This window comes from Parasteatoda tepidariorum, chromosome 12, assembly GCF_982258835.1.
Source record: "Parasteatoda tepidariorum strain Cologne lab strain chromosome 12, Ptep-v5.0, whole genome shotgun sequence".
NCBI lineage: Eukaryota > Metazoa > Arthropoda > Arachnida > Araneae > Theridiidae > Parasteatoda > Parasteatoda tepidariorum.
In genome coordinates, this window is record NC_141766.1 from 12211926 (window position 1) to 12237728 (window position 25803).

The 25803-nt window shown below is 28.2% G+C and overlaps 1 protein-coding gene across 1 annotated transcript; it reads left to right on the forward strand.

Moving 5' to 3' along the window:
* Positions 1-7861: 7861 nt before the first annotated feature.
* Positions 7862-24569, forward strand: LOC139427230 (hemocyanin F chain). The gene is made up of 9 exons (XM_071188198.2): positions 7862-8120; positions 12702-12919; positions 14484-14692; positions 15834-16233; positions 17931-18059; positions 19089-19217; positions 20381-20564; positions 22228-22451; positions 24276-24569. The coding sequence occupies exons 1-9, from the start codon at positions 7925-7927 to the stop codon at positions 24462-24464; spliced, it is 1878 nt and encodes a 625-aa protein (XP_071044299.1). The 5' UTR covers positions 7862-7924; the 3' UTR covers positions 24465-24569.
* Positions 24570-25803: the final 1234 nt, after the last annotated feature.

Sequence of the window (25803 nt, forward strand, 5' to 3'; positions counted from 1 at the left end):
TTTAGCTTTAATTCATTTTGACTAGAGAAGTACCGTAAAAATTTACCCTTAAATATAGATTTCATTTTAGTGAATTTAGACTGAAGAAATACCGTAAAAATTTAGTTTTCACTTTAGTTAATTTAGACTAGAGAAGTACCGTAAAAATTTAGACTTAACTTTAGATTTCACTTTAGTTAATTTAGCCTCGAGAAGTACCGTATAAATTTAGACTTAACTTTAGATTTCACTTTAGTTAATTTAGACTAGCTAAGTACCGAACCTAGAGTAGTAATGAGCAAAAAAAAAAAAAAAGATGTCACCCTGAATATCACCTGATAATATCACCTGATGTAAAAATATCACCTGAGCGTTTTTTTCTAATGATCGGATCTGCACCCAATTAACATTAATCTTTAAGTTTTAATGGACTGATCTCAAATATATTAACCAATCAGTAGTAACTATTAAGTTACAAATTCAGACCCCGAAATAAACTTTTTCTGAATAAACAAAACTTCTTCTTGGAGAATTTCTATTATTAACCAGTAAAATAAGTGGGTAATTGCAATTTGGAAAAACAATTGAATTAATTTCGCCTGGAGTGTAGTCAATTGGTCCCTTAATGTTAATTTCACTTTTCGCGTTTTTCGTCATCCGTTATATCCCTATAACTAATTGCGCAATTCGAAGTAATCAAACCACTTAAAATTAATTTTTAAATTGAAAAGCTCAGTGGATAAATGATTTAAATTACATTTTAGGGAAACTGAGAATGAGCTTTGAAGTGTATACCTTAACAGTTGGAAGTAAAAACTCAGATCTAAGCGACAATTTAATGAATATGAGTTGCCTTAATTTCTTGTTCGCAAGCTTCTAATTAGTGAAATTTATAAATATTTAAGTTGTTTGCTTCGTGGCATTTCTTCTAAGGTTATTTGTCAAATTTCATGTTTCTTTATTGCTAAATACTCTTAAATCATTCTTCTACTTCAAAAACACTCAAATCTTTCCCTTATATCCTTTTGCCACTGAGATCTTCGAACTTAAGAAGCAAATCCTTTATCCACTTAGCAAAATAAACGAATGTTGTATAAACTGTAAAAAAAATTGGTGCAACTTAATTCTAGAAATGGGCACAACAACCTTACATCAAAGCGAAACCACTGTTTCATTCCACCAAAGTAGTGGAGCGAAACAGTCTTACTGCGTAGTAAAACTTAGAAAAAGTTCTTTAACACGTTGAATACCTCGCTAATTTTGCATGGCTTGCCCGTCTAGCCAAAATGATTTTCTCAGTATGTATTGCATTAATTTCTTCAAACCATTTTAGTAACGATAATAATATTAAAAAAACTAAAAGCATTAAAATTTTACTCGAACTATGTGTTTCTAATAATCTTGGCTTCGCCGGTCACCGGTGACCCCCGTGGCGCTACGAACAAACTCAGGCTGGTGACCCCCATGGCATTCAACGTGTTAATACTACTTGATGTATAGTAGCTGCCACGATTTTTTAATACTCAGTAGTGCTAAATTTTATAATTACTGAAAGCAACAAACTCAGCCTAAACGTAAACAATCTTCTAACGATTTTCAAAGCGCTCTAACATTGGTGTCTTTAGGTTTGGTTTCACATAGGGTGTGAATTTGGTTTTACATTGGTTTTACATATGGTGTGAATGCGTGTGAACAACATTAACAAAGGAGTGTAAGCAACATTACAACATTGCATTAGTGTAATGGAAACATTACAAGTGTTTAGATTTAACTACACCCTATAAACTGCATAAGAACGCCCGATTTAGTGTTAGCTTGAAATAAATTGCAACTTTGCATATTTTTTGGGGGGCTTTCATAATGAAATTCAAATATATATATTACACCACAGTTTTTATACTGTAGTAAGAATATATGAGCTTTACACGAGAAATCTCAAATTTTTCAAAAATGTATTTTACAAATTATAGCGGATTTAATTTGCTGCCAAAAAAGAGGTTTTCTAAGATTACACGTTAACTTCTTTTTTTTTTTTCAGATTGTTAAATACACTAAGAACATTCTCCTACTCTAAAATTACTCAGACTGCCTTTTGAACCTTTCATTTACTGAGATCTTTGCAATTCAAACACTTAGTAAAATAAATGAATGTTGTATATTAAGACACTTAGTAAAGTAAATGAATGTTGTATATTAAGACACTTAGTAAAATAAATTAATGCTGTATATTGAGACGCTTAGTAAAGTAAATGAATGTTGTATATCAAGACACTTAATAAAATAAATGAATGTCGTATATTAAGATTAAGACAAATTTACCCGAGAAACAACGAATTTTTCAAAAATGTCACTTATAAATACTCAGCGCAGTTTCAGCAATTAATGACATGATTTCAATTAATGAAATTCTGATGAAAGGAAACGTCAAAAAACTCTATGCAATTGACAGAGCAAATAACTAGATTTTTTTTTTTTGATAAATTTGATAGTTCTAAATTTTTTTTCCAATAACATTTTTAAGTATTAAATTCCTGCTTTATTCTTGTCTATTCGAAAAAATATTTGAAACATGAAACCATTTCGAAATATTAGATAAATGAATTAAGTGATTCTACGAGCTTTATTAAGGGGAAACAACTCTATGAAATTGTTGAAAAATAAACTTTTTTTTTTCTTCTTGCATGGTTTAAAAGCATATACAGCGCGCAAAAAAAAAGAAGAAAAAGACTATTACCCCGAATAACTTTTGTTCCAATTTTCGCGTACTAACGTGTCAGTCTCAATTGTTTTTAAGGGTGGCTTCAAATATTTTAATTATTTAATGCTAATTATTAATTCACGTCTCGAGACTTTCACGTCTGGCGAGCACTGCGAATTGAAGCAAATGTTTAGAGCACTCAAAAATAGGCAACCATTTCAAGACTCGCTGGACGTTACTGAGGAAAGCAAAAGTGGTTTAAAAAAATTTATAGTTGCCAATGAAAACCGAAAAATAAAAGTGGAAAGCAAAATTTGGAAAAACCATGGAAGCAAAGAGTGAATCAGAGAATGAAAACCGTACCAATGCAACGTTGGCTATATGGGACAAGCTAAACGTGCTTTAAAATTTAGACTAAAGGAACATAGAAGATAAATCCGTTATCAAAAATGCGATAAATCATCTATTGCCACAATATTCTTTGAATCTAGGGGATAAATTCAATTTCAATAATGCCAAAATTCGTACCACCTCTGTCGCATTAGCTCATCTTGATACCCGGGAATCTAGTCATATTCATATGAATGTCGATTCACTTATTAATGATATTAGTTCCTCGCCATCTCTCCATAGATTATGGAAATGCATTATGCCTTGATTTGGCTTTCTCGGCTACTGCAATTTTCCAATTCTTTTTAAAAAATTTATGTCTTATTTTACTCTCGGGTACTGTGGTTTTTCCTGTTTTATTTTTCCCCTTTTTTTCATTTATTGTTGGCAACTTTACATTATTTTTTTAAATCCCTTTTGTTTTCCTCATTCCCGTCTGACGAGTCTTTAGAATGAGCGTTTATTTTTGAGCACTCGAGACAAGTCGATTTTTATTACCATATTTTTTTCAGGCCAAGAAAGTTTTAACCAACAAGTATACTGTGTTACATTTGGGTTTTGATCATTATTTTGATCAGAATCTTATGCTGACAGAAGTAAACATTCGTATATTACTATTTTAACAGGATTCCTTTTTGCCTTAAAATATTAAGAAAACCGCGGAATCTATATTGTAATTAAGTTATCCTTAACTTTGAAATGCCAAAACTTATGATTTTCTAACCAGATATTAGATGTTATTGAAATCGATTATTGAATGTTGGGGTAAATATGAACGCAATAAAGTTCATTTGTCTTCTTAGTTTTGCTGCCACCATTACAGTTTCTAAAGGACCTTACGAACTCTGTTTTAAAGGAGACTATTGTATCAGATATATGCATGTAGTGATGGTAAAAATCGTAAATTAAGTACGTAATAAAAGGAATTAAGCAAAAAAATTACAGCAGTGATATTTGGAGAAAAATATAGCTGATCGTAATGAAGGAACATGTTGAGTGAAATTTTTTGTCGAATTTACAAAAATACGTTACGGAATGTATAGAAACATCAGGATGCTATTTTTAAATTATCCTTCTCCAAAGAAAGCCACGTAACTCACATATTTGGCGGAATGAAACGGTTTTTAAAAATTGAATCATACAATATCTTTGAAGAAACATTTTTCAATGTTTTTAAAATGCCCCTTAACAATCCCTAGTTCCTTCTAATTATAGAAAAAAGAAATATAGTGAATTATATAAAACCTTGTGAATGTGCATTTATCGTCATAATTTCTTCCAGATACACTAATTTTTTTAGGGATTTGCTCTACAACTCAGTATATAATTAAAATAATTAATGCAAATTTGGTTTTAGTTTAAAATTCTCATATTTGAAAAATTAAAAACAACTAATGTTAAATACAAATAATGTTAGAAAAAATGTTCATGTGTACTACACTAAAATGTTAGAAAATCATAAATAATTTATTAATTGATTCAAGTTTTATTTTCAAAGGAGATGAAAATGAAAACAATATTTGCTTTCTGAACCCAAAAAATATCTGTTGCCTAGAAACTTCAAGACATTTTTCTATTAACTATTTAATAAAAAGAGAAATTCACTTTAGGTTTTTCACTTCAGTTTTTATTTCAATATTTTTTTAATGTCTCAACTTGGTTGCTTAGTAACAGAGAAACTTTATTTTTCTCTTTCAATCACATAGTTACTTAATGGTTATCTTGAATTACTCCTCTTGCTATGGCTATATTGCTTGGACTTTATTTCTGGGACAACGCCAAATATATATAGCTTCCTAGGACCCCAATTTTTTAACCATTTTTTTTTTCAAAATTTAGTCTGCAATTTATTGCTCCATATATTTAGGGTCAAGAGTCGAAAAATGTTTTTAAAAAAATCACATGTTTATTTAAATAAAGTATGTTTTTGTATCTGATTACGTAACTTAATTAATAGTTAGCTCTAATTAAATAACATATCTGAAGTCAACCACTAGAACCATTGACACATAATTCGTGAAAATCCGATCATTAGAAGAAAAGTTCAATGTGATATTTTTTGTGCATTGTACCTGTTATTAACTGACGAAAAATACCACAATCATAGCATGAGATCTACGTCATAATTTTTTTCAAGTATAAATAAAAAATATTAGTTCTTAGAGGATTTTGGTATAATAAACAAAGAAGTATTAAGCACGACTAAACATTGATTGAGAAATTCAGAGCATTAGTATTAACAAAGTGATATTAGCAGAATAAAGCATTATCGCACTGAGAAAAGAATTCTATCAAAATTACCGTACTGTATTATAATAACATTTCTGTTTTAAAAAATATAATAACCCTTCATATAATAACTGTTTACCGGAAATTCTGGATTTCAAAATTATAGTTCTAATTACCACACATTTAGTAAAAATTTCAAAACTGAAAGGTAAATTTAACAGAATAAAGGTTTTTTATGCCATGCTCAAACGCATCATGTTAAAATTAACAAATTTTATGACAAATTATAAAACCATATTTTATTCTCAATTTTACCAAAATAATTACCAAAGTGCTCCGGTGATAATTACCAATTATTGTAGAGTTCCTATAGATCCAAAACACGATAAATTTTACCATATTCTGGTATTTACCATATTATATTCATATCCTTCAAGGCATGTAAGTATAAATGCTTTTTTGGAATTTTTAAATGCCCCTGGTATACCGGGCAATACATTTTCAAGCCCTAAATGTCGCTATTTTTTCGAACTTTAAACTTTAATTACTGTTTGGAAGCAGCGAAATTATTTAATAAACGAGAAATGTGTCCTTTAACTCTAGTAACTCTGAGCTTGCTTTATATTAAAAACAAATCGAGTGTTAAACAACATACGACAGCAGGCGTAGTAAAAAACTAAAACAACTGAAATCTCAACCGTTTACAATCTATTTTTTTTCACAATCAACATCATAAATATAGCACCATAACGGACCATTTTGAGATTTAAGAGTTACAAAATATCTTTGTAGTACACTTTCTGTGTGTGGTTAGTTAGGATTTCACCATATTACGAGTAACTTACCCATATTTAATCATCGTATTTTTGATAAAAATTACGAGCATATGCGTAAAAAAAACATTTATATTTGAAATCACATGCTCTTTTAAAATTCACTTTTTCACCCTCTTACTCTTTCACTTTAGCTATTTTTGATGAAAACTCTAACTAAGTAATATTTATAATTTGTATAAAATATTTATACCTATTTTAAAAATTTGTTGCTTATAATAGGTATAAAATAAATCTACAAATAAAATCTATGTACACATGATGAATCCTAACTTACATAGTTCACAGTTGTTAAAGATGTTCAATGGATGTTTTCTAACATCAAAATACCATTTATTTAATCATACATCTGATTAAATTTATGTTCACATAATTAATCCATAGATAATTCCTAGCGATCAAAGGTATATAATAAGTGTTTTCTCTGATCTAAAATACATTAATTAATAATGCGTCACATTAAATTTTTGTTTACATAATTAATCTTAACATAGTTCAGTTCTGGTAAAAGGTGATCAATAAATGGTTTCTGACATAGAAAAGGATTTAATGAAAGATACGTCATATTAAGTTTATGCACACATAATGAATTCTAACTTAGATAGTTTCTAGTAATTAAAGGTGCGAAATAAATGTTTTTACCAATTAAAAAACACTAATCAATTATATGTCATATTAAATTTATGTTCACGTAATGAATCCCAACATAGTTGATAGTGATTGATGGTGTTGAACAAATGCTTTATATAATCTATAAAAAAGAATTCAATAAAAATACTTCATATTAAATGTATGTTCACATAATGATTTCCAACTTAGAAAGCTCCTAATAATTAAAGGTGAGAAATAAATGTTATCTAACATCTAAAAAGCATAAATTAATATTACGTCATATTAAGTTTATGTTCACATAATGAATCTTAACATAGTTCGTAGTGACTAGTGTTGAATAAGTGTTCTCTAGCATCTATAAAAAAGAATTTAATTAATAATACGACAGATTAAATTTATGTTCACATTATGAATTCTAACTTAGGTTATTGCTAGTATTAAAAGACATTGAATGAATGTTTTCTAACACCTAAAAGATATTCCTTTAATAATAAAAGAGGAAACTAACAGAGTATTTTGTTACTTGTTATCAAAAATACTAACTTAGGAAAAACATAACTAAGAAAATTTTACAGTTCATTTGATAATAAAAAGTATAATCAAATCAAATATTTAAAACATTTCTTCTTTTAAACGAGACGAAAGTTTCTTTTCTTATCCATTACCTCAAATAAATACCTTCCTCAAACAATTAAACATGAAGAAAAAAATTACAAATCAAGGTTAAATTTTGTCAGAAAAGCATCGCTTTAAATTATTATCAATTAAATACTATCTCCCATCAATATAGAGTGATATCCAGAAGCTAAAATAGAATTTACCACTGTGTTTTACTTCTGTTGACTTCCGGTCGATCGGAAAGAGATGACCACGATAAATTTTCTTACTAAATAGCTTAAAAATAGCCCTAATCAGTCTTCTGAGAACATCATTCCTTTGATTTTCAGATAGCAGGATGCAGCCACGCATTCTTTTTCTATTTTTGATCGATTTTCTTTTCTTTTTTTGGTTTCTGTCAATTCCAGCACAGCAGCTCTTGGATAAGACACAATCTGGCAAACATTTCTTCGAAGATGAACTTCATATGAGGTATAAAACCATTGGGCTGGTGACAAAAGTTGCCAGTAGCTACTGAAGTGGAAGGGATCATAATTTCGGTTGTAACTGCCATCTTCCAAGCAATATGCCTGCCCAGGACAAGCAACGTCGTATTTTGCCTCTGTTTGAGCACTTAACCTCTCTTACCAGGGCAGTTTTGCCAGCAGAAGAGAGAGATTCAAGGCTCAAAAAGTTGGGCAGATTGCCTCGTGGAACCCTTTTCTCATGTTTCCATACTGAGCATCTCATTGAATCTCAAGAGCTTTTTGAAACTCTCCATGGTAAGAGCTATATTACTTTTTTTTCAATTTAAAACAAATATATTACAAAATTAATCTACCTTATATATATAAAAAAATAAGTCGAAATTAAAAAAATTTTACTAAGCATTTACAGGAACATCAAAGCTATTATTTGGATATTATGCATCATCCTATGTTAAAATATACAACTAGGATGTACTTTTTATAGGTATATATTGTGCATATTTTAACCCAGTAGTTTTTTTTTTTAATATTCAGTCGTTTATTACAATTTAATAATTTTTAAAATAAAAAAAATTTAAATAAAAGTGAGAATAGTGAAAAACTGAAAAAGAATTTGTATGGCAAAGAATTTCTTGGAATTTTTACTAAACATTTCCAGTGACTAAAGTAAACAAAGCAATTGTTTGTATATTATGTCTCATCCTATGTTAAAATGTACATCAATGATGTACTTTTTATAGGTATTTATGATGCATATTTTAACCCAGTAAATTTTTTTTAAATAATCAGTCGTTTATTTTAATTTAAAAATATTTAAGTCAAAAGAAATAAAAATCAAACGTAAGTATCGTGAAATATTGAAAAAGAATTTGTATGGTAATGAATTTCTTGGAAATTTAAATTCAAATATTTCAAACTTCAGTTTATAAAGTCCTATATAATTTTAAAAATTTACACTATAAGATTATAAATTACATAAAAAAAGAAGTCGGAATTAAAAATTTTACTAAACATTTTCAATGACTATCGTAAACAAATCAATTATTTGCATATTATATCTCATCCTATGTTAAAATGTACATCAATGATGTCCTTTTTATAAGTATTTATGATGCATATTTTAACCCAGTAGGTTTCTTTTAAATAATCAGTAGTTTATTATAATTTAATAATTTTTAAAGTCAAAAGAAATAAAAATCAAAAGTGAAAATCGTGAAAAATTAAAAAAAAAGGACTTGTATGGCAATGAATTTCTTAGAAATTTAAATTCAAAAAATTTCAAATTTCAGTTTATAAAATCCTATAATTTAATTCAGAAATATCATGTACACCATAACAAGAATAACAAAACAAAAAAGCTTTCAATTTCTAAGAAAATGCATATCAAAATAAGCTATTTTTCATAAGACAAAGGTTCGAACATCTAATTAATAAATTTTATCTTACGTATTTTTTAAAGTTATATAGTTAAAAGTTTCAACGTTTAAAGTTCAGAGTTTAAAAGTTCAAAGTTTAATATTTAAGTTGTTATTATTTAAGTTATTATTATTTACTTTATTTTTTATTGTATCTCTTAAATCTGATTTAAATGTAATCTTATTATTCAAATTTAAGTTGATGGTGTTAATCCTAGTTGATATTTCATTTTTTGGTGCAACATCTAATTTAAATTTAAGTAACTGGGCGTTTAATTAGTCAAATTTAAATTGATGATACTAAGTCTAATTGTTACTTAATTTTTAATTGTAGCACTTCAGTATTGATTTAAACGTAAATTGTTCTACAGCATCTTTACAAAATCATTTCAAAGACTGCAATCAATCTTTATAGGGTTTTTATAACGAAAGTGTTTCATAGAATTACTTTATTTGGTTTAATAACAAGAAAACAAATAAAATATCTTTTTTTAAATGTAAATTCAATTCTTTTTGCTTTGAATAGCTAAATAAAAACTGTAATACTATACATAAATTTACATAAATTAAAGATACGACTTTATTTCTGAAAAAAATTGTTTATAAACTAATTATTCACTATGCAAATCGATGTTACATTGCATTTGAAGAATTAAATAAAATATATAAAAAATTATTAAACTTGTATACATTCCACTAATGAATCAAAACATTTGTTGGTTACATTCTATTATATTTCAATGAATCTATAAAACTTACAGTTATAAGTGTCAGGAATAATGATAAATAGAAATGGTACTACAGTGTAAGAATTTTCATTCTAAAATTATAGTAAAATAATCTGCAGCAGTCTGTTCATTCAATTAACCATCAAATTAACTGTAAAGAACATTTTTTACCTTAACGGTTTTGAAACCGTTTATAACTAGTATGATTAAAAGGACCATGAATATAAAACTATTCGGTTTTTTAACCATTTACAAGTATCATGGTTTTGAAACCTTAAGGAAGAAATTTAACTGTACATTGGAGATAATTTAGCAGCATTATGGGGCTACCATGCATAAATGAGAGTATTATATTCTAATAGTCCAGGGTCACAAATTAGGGAGTGTAGGTCACTAGAAACTCTTCATGTGTTGAAGAGAATGGAGAAAATATAGTAGCGTCAAAGCTGGGACTCAAGCCTTAATTCTGTCGGTTATGAAATTGACGGATTAGTCCTCTCGTTTATTATACGTGTCCACCCATCTGCAAGGAACTAAATAACTTAATTAGGTGGGTTTAGTTGGTACGAAAATATTTTGGTTGTTTAACCGTATTAGGTGAATGCAGTTAACAAACGGTTTTTCTCCCATCTAACAGTTTGATTACCATCTAATTTATGACTATTTGACTGTTGTGTTAGAATATGGTAAATATGGAATAAATTGTTATTAAACCATTTTTTCCGAGAAATTTCTAGAAGTGTAATGGTTAATTTTTATCTCATAATGACGTTTTGTCTAATAATCGGATATTTATGTAATAAGATGGTAATGGTGTAATAAATAGTATGAGAGGCTAACTTTAAAATTGCTAAATAATTTGACCAGAGAATATTTTTAGTTATGAAATCAGTGACGAAAAGAATTCCTTTTTTTTTTTTTTTTTTTAATTTATTTAGTTTCTCAACCCTCAAAATAGCCCAGAAATGTGAAAAATGATCCAAACAGTTTAATCAAGAGAGTGGTTGAGAGTTTTAGCCTCATAATGTTAATTTTACTTTCTCACAGATTTCGTTCATTTATCCATTTCGTTCATTTATCAAACTCGCTCATCCATAAAGAATTTCTTTCAAATAATTTAAGATAGTTTATATTAACCAATTTAAGAAAGCTTATTACATTTTATTACTTAATTTACTTATTATCAAAAAATTTTGGAATTGTAATGATTCTTAATTTTTACATTATTTTAAACTATGAAATAATAGCTGTAAATAAACAATGTAAAATTATTTTTTAAATTTTTCTCAAGAACTAATGGACCAATTCCTTTCAAAATTTGTAATTTTTTTCCGCATGATTGAGGCAAAATAGGTATACTACATTACTGTTTGGGGATACATCCGTTTCAAAAGAAATGCATTGGCGTAGTGTTAGTCACTAAAACTTAAACATAATTAAAAAATTGCCTCATTAAACATTGCCACAAAAATATTATCACATTTTTATTAGATAACGTATGGCACCATAAACAGTTTCAAAATGAAACAATGAACTAGATCATTGTTTAATCTGTTTTGTTCAGGAATATTTCAGGGTATTACATACTAAAAAACTACAAACGTTGCTCTGAATAGCTAAGGTGTTATTCTTTAAGGTAATGTTTAAGTTATTGGCAATACTTCAACTAAAATGATAAAGCTATTTAATTAAAATAATTAAACTTTTAATTAAAATAATTAAATTGAATTAATTAAATTATTAGATTATTAGTTATTATTAGATTATTACACTTTTAATTAAAATAATTAAATTATTAGTTATACTTTAACTAAAATGATAAAACTATTTGGGACACATAATCTAAAATGATAAAGCTATTTGCGGCACTTAGCTATAAAACGCTAAGGAATTTTTTATGGTCTGCGTTTAACAGCCAACCTAATCCTGAGTTTATTTGTCGCAATGTTCAACTTGTAATTTTGAACCCAAACCAGGAGACATGGGAACTTCTGGATCAAGCATTGGGACAAATTAGCCTTAGAGGAGGACTTTCTGCTGGAAATTATCCACATTTACTTCACATGAAGAGTAAAACCTCTCACGATTTGACCGATAGCACGGGAATTCTAACCCATGAGCAATATACCCCTGAGAATATTTAAAATCAACTCTGTAGTCGGTGCAAGCTGGGAGCTGAGTTCGTACCAACCAGCCACAGCTGTGATTCTAAACTGGGTAACCTTATTGGGAGGCGAATGCTCGATCCCCTGAGCTACTGCGGTTTGAGAAGTTTTGCTTTATAACCGTCGTTTGAACAGCCGACCCAATTTCTGGGTTTCCGACTACTAATGTTTCGTAACCTTGCAATTTTGAACCTAATACAGAAGACAAGGGAACTCCTGTATCAAGTATTGGGAGAAATTTGCCTTCGTGGAGGACTTTTTGATGGGCTAACCCGCATAGCATAGAGAAATAAAACCACGAAAACCTCCCATAGTTAGCCTGATGGCTCTAACCCATGAACCGTCAACCACTGAGATCTGTCCAGCACTGTTTTATGTCAGCACTGTGGTCCGTGCGAGCCGGGTGCGGAATTCGCATTGACCAGCCATCGCTGGGACTCTAACCCGGTTTACTTCATTGGTAGGTGAACGCTCTATTGCGAGAGCCACCACAGCTCCAAGAGATTTTGTTGTAATGTTTAGTTCAGTTAGCTTTGTATGGTATTGATGGGATTTTTTTTTCTTTAGCTGCCAAGGATTTCGAAGATTTCATGCGCCTGGCTGAACAGGCTAGGGATATCGTTAACGAAGGCATGTTCGTTTATTCTACATCTGTAGCTCTTTTGCACAGAGATGACTGCCGAGGAGTAACTGTTCCCCCTATTCAAGAAATCTTTCCTGATAGATTCATCCCATCTGAAACAATCAATCAGGCAATTAAGGCAGATCTTCAACGAAAAGATGATGTAAGAATATTCTATTTTACATTGTTAAACCCTACCATTTATAAATATTTATCTGAAATTGATTTACTTCTTTTAGACTGCTCTTCAAATACTAGTTTGTCATAGAAAATAATGTTTTTACATTAAATTAATATGTTTTTTGTAACTGTTGTGAGTTCTTAACAGTTATTCTTAACGGTAAAGTCCTCAGTACTAATTAGGAAAATGGAGAAAAATGACTATATGAACAAAATTTGAGATCGAATTTTTAATATTTAGAAAGTTATTTTACCAATGCATTGCCTGGATTCATAAAAATATGTGAAAATTGAAAATTATTCATTAATTTTAAAAAATGTTCATATAGCTAGAAAGATCTCACTAAAAAGGCGCATTTTTGAAAAAGGTTAATAATTTTAAAAATTTAAAATAGTAGCCCATTTTAATGTTCAGTCTATTAGTTTAGCAATGCATAGTTTTAAATAATAACTTTGCTTCGATTTTGACGAGCTGTGAAATTTTTTTTTCTTTTAGTTTCTTCCGTGAAAGAATTTTGAAAAATAACCTTTATGAAAATTTGAAATAGTTTATAAAAGCATAATTTTCTATCGGTGATATTTAATTCAAAAACAAAATAAATAATTAGTTAAATATTATTTTCTCTATATAAATGAAAAAAATGACAAATAAATTTAGAAATAAACAAACTGCTATCAGACAATTTTATTTAATTTTAGTCTCTCTTTTTCCAAAACAAACATTCTATTTCTAAACGTTTTCGAGATTTATCAAAACCCTTAATTTCTATACAAAGCATTGCTTGTTAAAACCAATTAATATTGAAAATCACTAATAGAAAAGTGCTTAAAGTAACGTAATAGAGTTCCCTTTTTTTCCGGTTTCAATCAATTTCTGTGGCTTTACTTTTCAAAACAATATATAGCTGTAATATTATTCCTACAATAGTATATATATATAACGAAGTTTCTAGGAATTTACCATTTTATAAAAATCAAACAAGTTAAAAAATAATATCTTAACCTTTAACTATTTATACTTAAGAAAAATAAACTTCTCATACAAATATTTTTCTCCGCTAACATTTATATAAAAATATTAAAATATATCTAAATAAATAATCTAACGAAAAACTCGAAGTTAAAAATACGCTTAACAAAATTTTTAAGTCAAGTCACAAATTTAAATAACAATTAGAACTTGATTCAATTAAATTCTAGTTGCTGAATCTCTGTTACAAATGTCAGTAATTGCAATATTCATCCGGAAAAAAAAAAGATATCCGAATCTCTTTTATCATTAACAGATTTCAGACACCTGGTCTAAATGTTACTATCCAAAAGGGCAAAGTCTGAACAACTATTGACAAATTAAATGCAGACCCACTGATTTTTGAGAATTTATTAACAAGCTGCTAACACAATTTTTAATCAATGTCACAGATTCAAATAATTGCTAAAACTCAATTAGAAGTTATTTAGAAAAAATTCAGTAAGTTAAATATATTTTATTGCTATTGCAATATTCGTAAAATATTAATTTCTTTTTATCAATAAACACTTTTTAGGCTCCAGTTCTTGTTGATACTATCCAAACTGGTAACATTTTGGATCCTGAATACAAACTTGCTTACTTCCGAGAAGACATTGGCGCAAATGCTCACCATTGGCATTGGCACATTATTTACCCTGCCACATGGAGACCAGAAATCATGGGCAAGGTAAAGGACAGAAAAGGAGAACTTTTCTATTACATGCATCAACAAATGTGTGCCAGGTAACTGTCAAAATTAATTAATTATAAATTCATATTATAGAAATTTTAAATTTTTCTTTTTTCAAAATATAATTTTTAAATTTTATACATTATCATTTTTCAGAAGACATTCTTTCAATTTTTTAAAATACATTAAATTATTACTAAACTTCATCAATTCAGTATAATAAATCAAACTTCATCTTAATTGTATTTTATTTTAACTGCTTCAAATTATACAGAAGCTCTATACTTATTTTTTTACAATTTCTAATAAATTATATTTTATTATTTTCAGTGTAATAAAAAATTGTGATAATAAAATTATTTATTTTTAATAAAAATAATCAATGGAACTGTATAATTTTTTAGTTCGTGAACTATAATTTTTCATACTAATAACGTAGTTTAAAAATGTATGCTTAGTTTTTATGCTTAGCATAAGTTTTTATGTAATACTAATATAAAAAATTTTGAAAGCATGTTTTAGATTTAAAATTAAACTTTGAACCGATCATCCGCATGGTTCCCTATTTATTTATTTATTTATTGAAATTTTATTATTATTTACATCGAAAATTTTTAAAAACATATTTTAAATTTAAAATTAAACTTTAAACAGATGCTCTGCTTGGTTCCCTATTTATTCATTTATTTACTTATTTTTTTTATTTTTTTTTTTTTTGATATTTAAGAAAAACTAAGATTTGATAAATTGATAACGTTTTTTCTCTTAAATATTACCTTAAAAATCTTCATGTCTTAATTTTCATTAGAAATACATAGCTGCAATTGATCTAATTATTTGCAGATACGATTGTGATCGTCTATTTAATATTAAACTTTGAACCGATCATCCACATGGTTCCCTATTTATTTATTTATTTATTGAATTTTTATTATTATTTATATCAAAAATTTTTAAAAACATACTTTAAATTTAAAATTAAACTTTAAACAGATGCTCTGCTTGGTTCCCTATTTATTTATTTATTTATTTATTTATTTATTTACTTATTTATTTATTTATTTTTTGATATTTAGGAAAAATTAAGATTTGATAAATTGATAACGTTTTTTTCTCTTAAATATTACCTTAAAAATCTTCACGTCTTAATTTTCATTAAAAATACATTGCTGCAATTGATCTAATTTATTGCAGATACGATTGTGATCGTCTATCTACTGGTCTGCAGCGTATGATCCCTTTCCATAACTTCAATGAGGAACTTGAAGGCTACTCTCCACATTTGACTTCCTTAGTCAGTGGACATCATTATGCTAATCGACCATCTGGCATCCGACTTCACGATTTGAACGATCTCGTAGATGTACTGGATATGAACAGATGGAGAGAGCGACTTCTTCAAGCTATTCACTTGGGAGTTTTGATTGATGACCATGGCAATGAAGTTGTTCTTACCCCAGAACATGGTATTGATATGCTTGGATCTATGCTGGAATCAAGTTATGAATCCAAGAACCGTGAATACTACGGAAACCTCCACAATTCTGGACACGTTATGATGGCTCGTATTCATGACCCAGATGGCAGATACAAGGTACTAAAAGCATTTCATAATGTTTCTTTTATAATTATTTTCACATTATAGCTTTGAAGAATTTATTGGGTGAAAATTCTAAATTACATTGAAAAAACTTAGAGACGAATTTTTTTCATTCCACGAGACGTGGATTAAAAACTTCTCATAGAATTATCTTTTGTTAGTCTTATTTAGCAATACAACATTAATAAGTAAACCGTCAAATCTTTAGAGATCTTTGTAAATCAATTGTCATCAAACTTACAAAGCTTCTGATCCACCTTATCGTTTTTAAAACCTATTGTAAGCTACCAACCAATAAAACTTCTGACTTTTATAAAAAAATACGTTTCACATTTGGTTAGAGGAAAAATCAACAAGATTAGCAACCAAAGCGTTAACGTAATCAACCAAAGCGTTAGTTCACGATAGACGATTTCGTGATCACGGCTTTAGATAAAGATACTAAGGATCAATGAGTGAAAAAAGATTCCAAGTGCATTTGGTAGCAAACAGTTAACAAGTAACATTAAGAAACGTATTTTTTGGCAGCAAATAAAAAATATCAAGATTGCAAACAGTTTAACAAGCGACAACAAGACTGTGAACAGTTTATATGAATGTCTGGAATTCATAGATTCCACGAATTGGAAGCATGTGGTTAAGCAAAAAGGGAAATGTATAATTTTAATTTCCCATTTTCATCGCATAAACTTTAAACCAAATTTTCTCAAATTATCTAAAATGTCACTGAGAAATCTTCATTCCTTGCGCTCTTAAATACAATATTCAAATATAATTAATAATAAAACAATTATAAATAAAACAAAAAAATAATTCATTAGTAAATAGTTTTTCCTTACGTAAAATCAAGTTTTATGCTTTATAATATTATTGATACCGCCTATCCTAATTTAGACGCAACTTCTAAACTATTTACTTTAATGAAAATTATTTAAAAAAATATTGCGTATAATTTTGAAAGTGAATTTTTGAATTTGAAACATTTGTCATTACCCAAAAGAAAAAACAAATTTTTAATACCATATGATAATGATTTCTATTTTTGACTTAGAACAATAAAGTAATTTGTCTTTTCAGCTTTTAAAGTACATTTAGAAATTAAATTACCTGACACTATTTTCATTCTTAAGTTTCCTGCAATAACAAAGATATCGTCTATGATGTGCAATTTCTTTTTTCTTGATTCTATCGAAACGAAGAATCCATTTAAAAAATATCTAGAGTATCAAAAGAAAATATCAATGCTACGATAGCAGCATTACACTTCTCAATGTCACTAATTCTATTGAAACGGATCATCCATCTAAAAAATATCTAGAGTACCGTAAAGAAGTATCAATACTATAGTAGGATTACACTTTTCAATGTCACTGATTCTATTGAAACGAAGAATCCATCTAAAAACTATCTAGAGTATCAAAAGGAAATATCAATACTACGATAGCAGCATTACACTTCTCAATGTCCCTAATTCTATTGAAACGGATCATCCATCTGAAAAATATCTAGAGTACCGAAAAGAAGTATCAATACTATAGTAGGATTACACTTTTCAATGTCACTGATTCTATTGAAACGAAGTATCCATCTAAAAAAATATTTAATATAGAAAGGAAGTATCAATAATACGATAGTAGCATAACTTTTTCATTGTCACTAAAGATAAAATGTACTTTTTCTCTTTTAAATAGGAAAACCCAGGTGTAATGAGTGATACATCTACTTCTCTTCGAGATCCCATCTTTTACAGATACCACAGATTTATTGACAATATCTTCCAAGAGTACAAAGCAACTCTGCCAGTTTATGAAAAGAAAGACGTAAGTATAATCATAAATTTAAATTAATCTTAATCTTTAAATGGAAATTTCAATGCGAATCAGCATTTGGTAGTAATATTTTGGCAAAAATTTTCATGCGAATCAGCATTTGGTAGTAATATTTGGGCAAAACTTTTCATGCGAATTATAAGGAATTAATGAAACAGTAGCAGTAATTCCTCAAATGCAATATTATCTCATACTTTAAAATGAGAAAAGTATCACGATTGCTTGAGCAAACGATTCTAAAAATAGTGACTTTACAAAATCGTTTGATAATACTAATTTTTGAATCTGAGTTTTTAATAAGGAAAAAGATGAGAAAGAAATTAAAATTTTAACAAAATCTATTTGTCTCCTTTACCGTAGTTTCTTCAAACGTAATAAAACTGAAATTAAAATAGATAGATTTTTGAGATTTTCGTAATTTTTTTTTAAATAGCGATTATTAAAATGGCGAGTCTCCGAAATAGTTTTTTATTTTTCACTTTTAAACTTTTACTTTTCAAAAAGACAAAAAATGAAGAAAAACGACCTTAAAAAGCTGAAACATATTAGAACTTTGATAAAATTAATCTTTTTTTTTCCCCTCTTACCTTAATTACTTAAAACATAACACAAAGAACTTGAAAGTTGATAAAAACATTAAAATTGACAATATTTCTGCTTTTGAAGTTAGCTAGTTTTTACTTTTAAACTTTTACTTTTTAATAAAACAAAACATGAAGAGAACGACTTTGATAGGCTGAAACAAATTAGTTGAATTAATTACTTTTATTTCTTTTGCTGTGTTACCGTAGTTACTTAAAACATAACACAAACAAATTTGAGCAGGGAAAGAAGTAGTTTTAAAATTAAAAATATTTCTGCTTTTGTCCTCATTCAAATTTGCAATTTAGGGCAAATTTTGTGTGCATAGATATAATATCTTTTATATAATTTAAATTAATTTCGGAAAAATTTTCTCTCACTAACACTTATATTATTCAAAATTTTTAAAATAATAATTATTGCGTTCAATGGTTTTAGTTGGACTTCTCCGGTGTTACCGTTGTCAATGTGTCTGTAAAGGCTAAACTACCCAACATTGTTAACACTTTCATGAAAGAAGATCAACTTGAGCTCTCTCATGGTATTTCCTTGAAGGGACCAGTCAAGGTAAGAAAATTAATTTTAATCACTTTTAAATAATGTTTATATGAATCATAAGACATAGCAATCAAATTATTTAAACTTTTTAGTGATACCTCATAATCAAACATAGCGTAACGAAAAGAAATAAAGTAATTTTATTAGGTGCTTCTGTGTGTGTAGAAGTACAAAAGCGCCACGTCTGACTTTTGTAATTGAGGACCTAAGAGCAATAACAAAGTAAGGTCATATTCACAAATTGTTGATGAGAAACAACTTAAATTTATAAAGTCAATAAGTTTACATAGTTACTCCTCACACTATTTACTACAGAGAGAGGACTGGTTTTACTTTTGTGTCCAGTTCTTGCACTAATAGATTCAGCAATAATGCAATAAAATGAAAAATTAAATTTGGGCTTACCGTGTGATTGCATCAATAGCTCCTAAATTCCATAGCGTAAAATTGATAATATAAATGCAAATTAAGTCGATTTACTTCATAAATGATTATGCACTTTCAGCTATGGTGTTTGAATAATTTTTATCTATAATTTCCTGTCTGTTTTCGGAATTTTTGTCAAATGCAAAATAGGGCAATAAGCAATATACTTTTGTTTTGGCAATATTGATGCAATTTCAGAAAGCACATTTGCGGATATAACTGTGTGAGCTGAGCAAAGTTATATCATTAAAAAAAAAAATTTTTTTTTTTTTACTTGACGAAATTTCATTTTTTTTTTTTTTTTTTTTTTTTGAAAGCCAATTTTTTTTTAATCTTCTAAACTCGTATTTTTTTTAATTTTCCAAAGGACATTCGCTATTTTCTATTTATTGTATCATGAAATATTATGGATTCTATATATTCTATATATGCTTTATAAAACGTCTATTGACCTTTTTTTATCCTTTATATACATATATTAAGACTTATGATTAAGGAGTATCCCTCCTAATTTTAGGGAATTTCGTTTATTTCCTACCCATCTGAAGCAAATACCGGTTAGTTAGATAAGAAAACTCCTCTCTGATTTCGATTTTAACCCAATGCTTAATCCAAGAATTCCATTGTCTTTTGGATTAGACTCAAAATCATAAGGCTACGGGGCCGTACAATGATGACCACAAATCCCATATGGATAAACTTTTTTAAACTGGTTGTTAAAAACTAATAGTTTTGGTTTCAAACAGGTTAGGTACGAGCACCTTGACCACGAACCATTCACCTATAACATCAGCGTTGAAAACACTGGAGCAACCAGACACGCAACAGTCCGAATTTTCTTGGGACCTGTACATGATGAATTGGGCAACAAACTCTCAATCAACGAATCAAGAAGGTTTTTCATCGAACTCGATAAATTCCATACCGAATGTAAGTAAACTTTAGTAAGATATAGTTCTGTATGGTAATATTATAAATTTTTTACAATTATAATACCCAAATTTAAATTATTTTTCTCTCATTTTGACGTTACTAATATATATAGACAATAAGTCAGTATTTTTGGTTAAAACCACCACGATTTTTAGGTAAAAAATAAGATATTTTTGTGTATTGGGCTGCCATTTAGAGGTAATTCCAAAAAATTATAAAGCACTAATCTGGAAAACATACTAAGGGACTGTTTGATTTTAAAATGTCCCCTTTGGAAAGCGTGCAGGTAGCACTGAAATGTCATAATCTTTCAATCATACTTTTATTCATGAAAAAACACATTTTAATTAAACAATTTTCATCGCTTCTTTTGAAGCTTAACTATTGCTACGGGAAATCCTAACTCTCGTCAAATACAATAATTCCATCTAATAGATTAAAAAAAATAATAAAATATTTCTTTAAAAAATACTTTCTAAATTATTCGAAATAAGACAAGATTCACTATGGATAAGAATTTAGTAATTTTTGATGAAATACTTTGCCAATAAAATTTAATAAATATATTGATTAAATCACTATAGGTAATTATTTCATTTACGAAATATTCTATAAATCACTGGAAAATCGTATTCAAGAAATTAGTAATTTTTGGTGTAATACATCCGCTTAAAGTAAATTATGGCTTTACATGAAACACTTGTTTGTTCCCGTGAATCAGCAATCAATTATTATTATTATATTTTGCTTAGTTAAAAAGAAATTTTAAATCTAGCTGGGTATCTTTTAACATGAAAGGAAACAGTATACACAGCACAGAAAACAAACAAGAAAATATAGTGAAAATTATTCATTTTGAGGAATGCTATTTTTATTTACCCCCTTTGATTTTAGTAGCAGATGAACAAATAAATAAAATAGTTAAAATTGTTTATTTTAATTTTTTTAGTACATAATAGTATTGTTTACATACATTAATGTAGTACATAATGTGTATTAATAATATGTAATAAATTTTTTTCAAGGTGTATCAGATAGGATGAAATCCGGTTATCATGAAATAAATGATAGTGCCGCCAATTTCGCGCTAACGAGGTTCGACTGTAATACGATCAAAAATTCAGTAGATATATCAATCACATCAAATAGAAGGGACGGAAACATTTTTGGCCTTCTTAAATAAACTAAAATGTCACTTAGTACCCTATTTTACGAAATTCTTCCAGTATTTCATCTAATAAAAACGAATTCAGTATTATTTTTTTTTAATAAAACTGTAAAGAAATTTTCTTTGTAGCAGTAAAGGCAGATAATGGTGAGAGAGTGGCAGACGTGGCAGCAGTCATTTGTTTAAACTATATGTCTAGGCCAAAATATGAGCAGACATCGCTGGCTTTATATAGGCTAAACTGGACTTAACAGTAGAGTAACAGCTGCAAACTAGCAGCAGCTATAAAAAACGCATCATTTCATATTACGATGGAGGCTTCGAGAAGCAGCCTTAAGTAGCTGCTGGCAAGAATGTCAGCAATAGTAACGTAATATTAACAATAGTAACGTAGTATTAACAACAGTAACGTAGTAAATTAGATTTATTGTATGAAAAAGGCATATATTCAGATATTATTTAGCATAAAACTCTTATTTTATTCCTATTCAGTGGCTGCCGGCAAGAATACCATCACCCGCAAATCCATTGACTCCGCCGTCACTGTTGCACCTACACCAAAATTCTCTCAACTCCAATCCGGTGAAGGAATCAGTGAAAACAACACTGAATTTTGCAGCTGTGGTTGGCCTCAGCATCTCCTTGTTCCAAGAGGCACACACAAGGGCATGGACTTCTATCTTTTTGTCATGCTTACTGACTACGAACAGGATCACGTAAGTTTCTCAATAATCAGCTATTATGAATAATTAATAAAATCAAATTAAATCAACTAAATGCAACAAAATTACCACCATTTTTTTTTTTTCGAAAGCATATACTTGGCATTAAAAATGCAAAAGCTTTTTACTCAGAAATTGTAAGATATGAACCGGATGCTACGTTAATATCACCCCACATCCTAAATATTTTTAGAATGTGTGGAAAACGAAGTAGAACCTGCATATTAAGGATCACAGATTACTATTAAGTTTGAAAAAAAGCTCTAGGATACACATTCAGTTTTAAAATAGCATTTAACTGAAGAAAAGGTAAAAAACTATCAGAATCTAACAAATCACAAGTGATGAAGGCTGAGTGAAAAACATCTAAACTAGTTTAATTGCCTGAGGAAACTTGGAAACGTCTCTAATAATCGCCTTTCAACTAGTTTCCTCTATGAATGAAACGAATTTAGATGTTTTCTTTCCCATCTTCATTGCTAGTGACTCGTTAAAAATCCATACCGTTGTTTTTTCCTGTCTTAAATATTAAAACCTAACGCACATCCCTTTTTTTACTTCATTCAAGGTTTTAAATGATTCGTACATTATTCAAGGACTTCTTCAAGAAATCTAAATATATATATATTAAGCGGCGATCATTAAGTAATATCCTGCATATTTGAAATTAAACAGATATTATATAAAATATATTTAATTTCAACTATCACGTTATATAATATTTAAATATTAAATAATATGAACTACAGTATGAGGCTTAAGCCAGTTTTATGAACACTTCACAAGAATTTAGATAATTGCTTTTAATATTTTTCGTAATAAAAAAAAACCTTAAAACCTTATTTAAAAAACGGTCATAATTTAATTTTTCAACGTCATATATACAATATTAGATAATAGCTTTTAATATTTTTGTAATAAAAAAAACCCTTGAAACCTTATTTAAAAAACGGTCAAAATTTAATTTTTAATCTGCAACGTCAAATTTAATTTTTGTGTTTGTTAAAAAAAAATTATGGATCGGGATGGTTCTAATACGAATTCGCAGGTTTACGTAAATCTTTAGGAAGAAAACATCAATGAAGACTTCATTTTACATTTAAACTATATTTCTTTAAAAAAATTCTAAAAATCTGTTAAATCATATTTGTATAAAATGCAGAACTTTATTTTCGAAAGTTTATATAAAAAAGTAGAATTAGAAAAATAGATTTGAGGTAGGTTTAAAATAAATCATCATCATCTTCTTTAACCAATATGAATCCACTGTTGGATGATAATCTGTAACAAAAAATCACAATCTACTGCTTTTAAAGAAAAAAAATCATTTGACCACATCGTTTGTGGCCGCTTCCCTGGTGGTTAGATGTGATGAGGATACCAGTTCAAGAAATTCCAGTGATTGTCCATCTTTGAGCTATATGACGGAAACATAGCGCTGACATCTGACATCGAAGATATTTGTAGCCTTGTCCATGTCACTTACTCACTTTCGGTACTTTTTCGAAATACCGAGTAAACATCTTTCTATACTTCGCTGTGTTGTTCTAAGACTTTAAATAAATCTAGAGACAATGGAGAGTCCATGTTTTTACTCCATCAATAAAAGTGGATTACACATATTGATAGTAAACTTTCCTCTTCAAAGTAGCATACTACTCTTTAATAAAATGCTATCTTTAAGAAACACACCTCCGATTAATTTTGATTTAAAATAAGTATGTTAAGTAAACTGGTTTTTAAGAATAAACATATATACTTACAAAATCAAATAACTTGATTATACAATGCTAACATTGGAATTGTGGCTTAATTTAGGTTGGCAGCTTGAATGCTCAAGCCATCTGTGCCGATGCTGTCAGTTACTGTGGAGCTAAGGATCAGAAATACCCTGACAAGAAGGCTATGGGCTATCCATTCGACCGAATCATCAAAGCTCGCACTATTGCAGAATTCTCTACACAAAACATGAACTTCCAAGAAGTCAGAATCCAATTCAAAGAATAAATTACTTTTAAGATCTATAAGCAAATATGAGGAAAAGGAATCATCCAAAATTTGTAATTTAATGGAAACCAGAGAGAATCAATAAAGTTTATTTCCTGAGCGAAAGTTGTGTACTACTAATATTATTTTAATGACTGAAAAATGCAATTATATATTTAAGGTGTGTTCAAGATTTTTTTAATGAAACACATGTTGAGAAATGTTAATGCTAACATCATGAAAATTATCTTTACATAATTTTTAAATATTTTCAACAATACATTAATCATTAGGTAAACAATTATCATATCAGTTTAAAAGAAAAAATATCAAGACATGATACTGAATTTTTAATAATTAAAAAAATTATTCAATTAAAGTACTTGGAGAAATATTGGACCAGGCCAGATTTTCAAATGGTTCAAGAGAGTATTTTAAGTAAAAAAAAAAATCAACAAGATTTCCATGTAGGCTACAAAATGTGTAGGTGTGTTGTGCTGCAATCAAAATGAAATTCCCAAACTGTGTCAAATATCTATCTGGATACAATAATAAGGAATATAAAATTTCTTGAAAAAAAATTAACATAACATTTAGAAATAAAACATGAATTTTAGCTTTAAAAATTTTAACTTATTTCTTTTCAAAATTTTTTAAATTGTCAAAAGTTCTGGAAACACATTTTAACACATCACATCATTTACTGTTTTTTAAGTACTACACATACATCCCTTTTTAAAATAGGTTATTATAACTGTATTTAAAAAGAAAGAAAAAAAATCTATCACAAAATAAAGTGTTTTTTATTTTTAATTATCAATTTTTATCCAAATAAATACTCCTAATTTATAGGATTTTGAATCAAACTGTTCTGTTACTCAGCAACACATCATTTTGATACAATGCAATACAAGATTCTGAACAACCAAAATACAAAATGAATTAAAGATTACGTTAAAAAAAAATTCTCTAACATACTTAAAGCTTAAGTTTTTAGTTTTTTAAAAACATTTCATAGAATTAAAAATAACTATTTTTCTAAAAAAAACAAGAATTAAAATATTTTTTGAAGGGAATTTTTCTTTAAAAATTAAAACTATTAAACCTCGCAAAATTAGACTTAAAATTTCTATTAGCAATATAACAATTATTGCTTCAAATAATAATGAGATTCAAATCATTCATAAACAAAGTTTTGATTTCCAAGATTAAATGTTTTTTAATCCATTTTAAATATTTCAATTTTAAGAACCAGTGTGACATGCTTGTAAATCCCATCTCGGGCTCCACAGAAATATTTGTTTCAGTTACAAAAATGAAGCACATTGTTTGGCTTTATAGAAATTTTTTGGTCTAACTA

Excerpts from the sequence above, each read along its gene's own strand:
- LOC139427230 (XM_071188198.2), top strand. The coding sequence starts at position 7,925 with ATGCCTGCCCAGGACAAGCAACGTCGTATTTTGCCTCTGTTTGAGCAC. Across the intron at positions 18,060-19,088 it reads CAGTTTATGAAAAGAAAGAC|TTGGACTTCTCCGGTGTTAC; the intron begins GTAAGTATAATC and ends CAATGGTTTTAG. Across the intron at positions 20,565-22,227 it reads CGATAAATTCCATACCGAAT|TGGCTGCCGGCAAGAATACC; the intron begins GTAAGTAAACTT and ends ATTCCTATTCAG.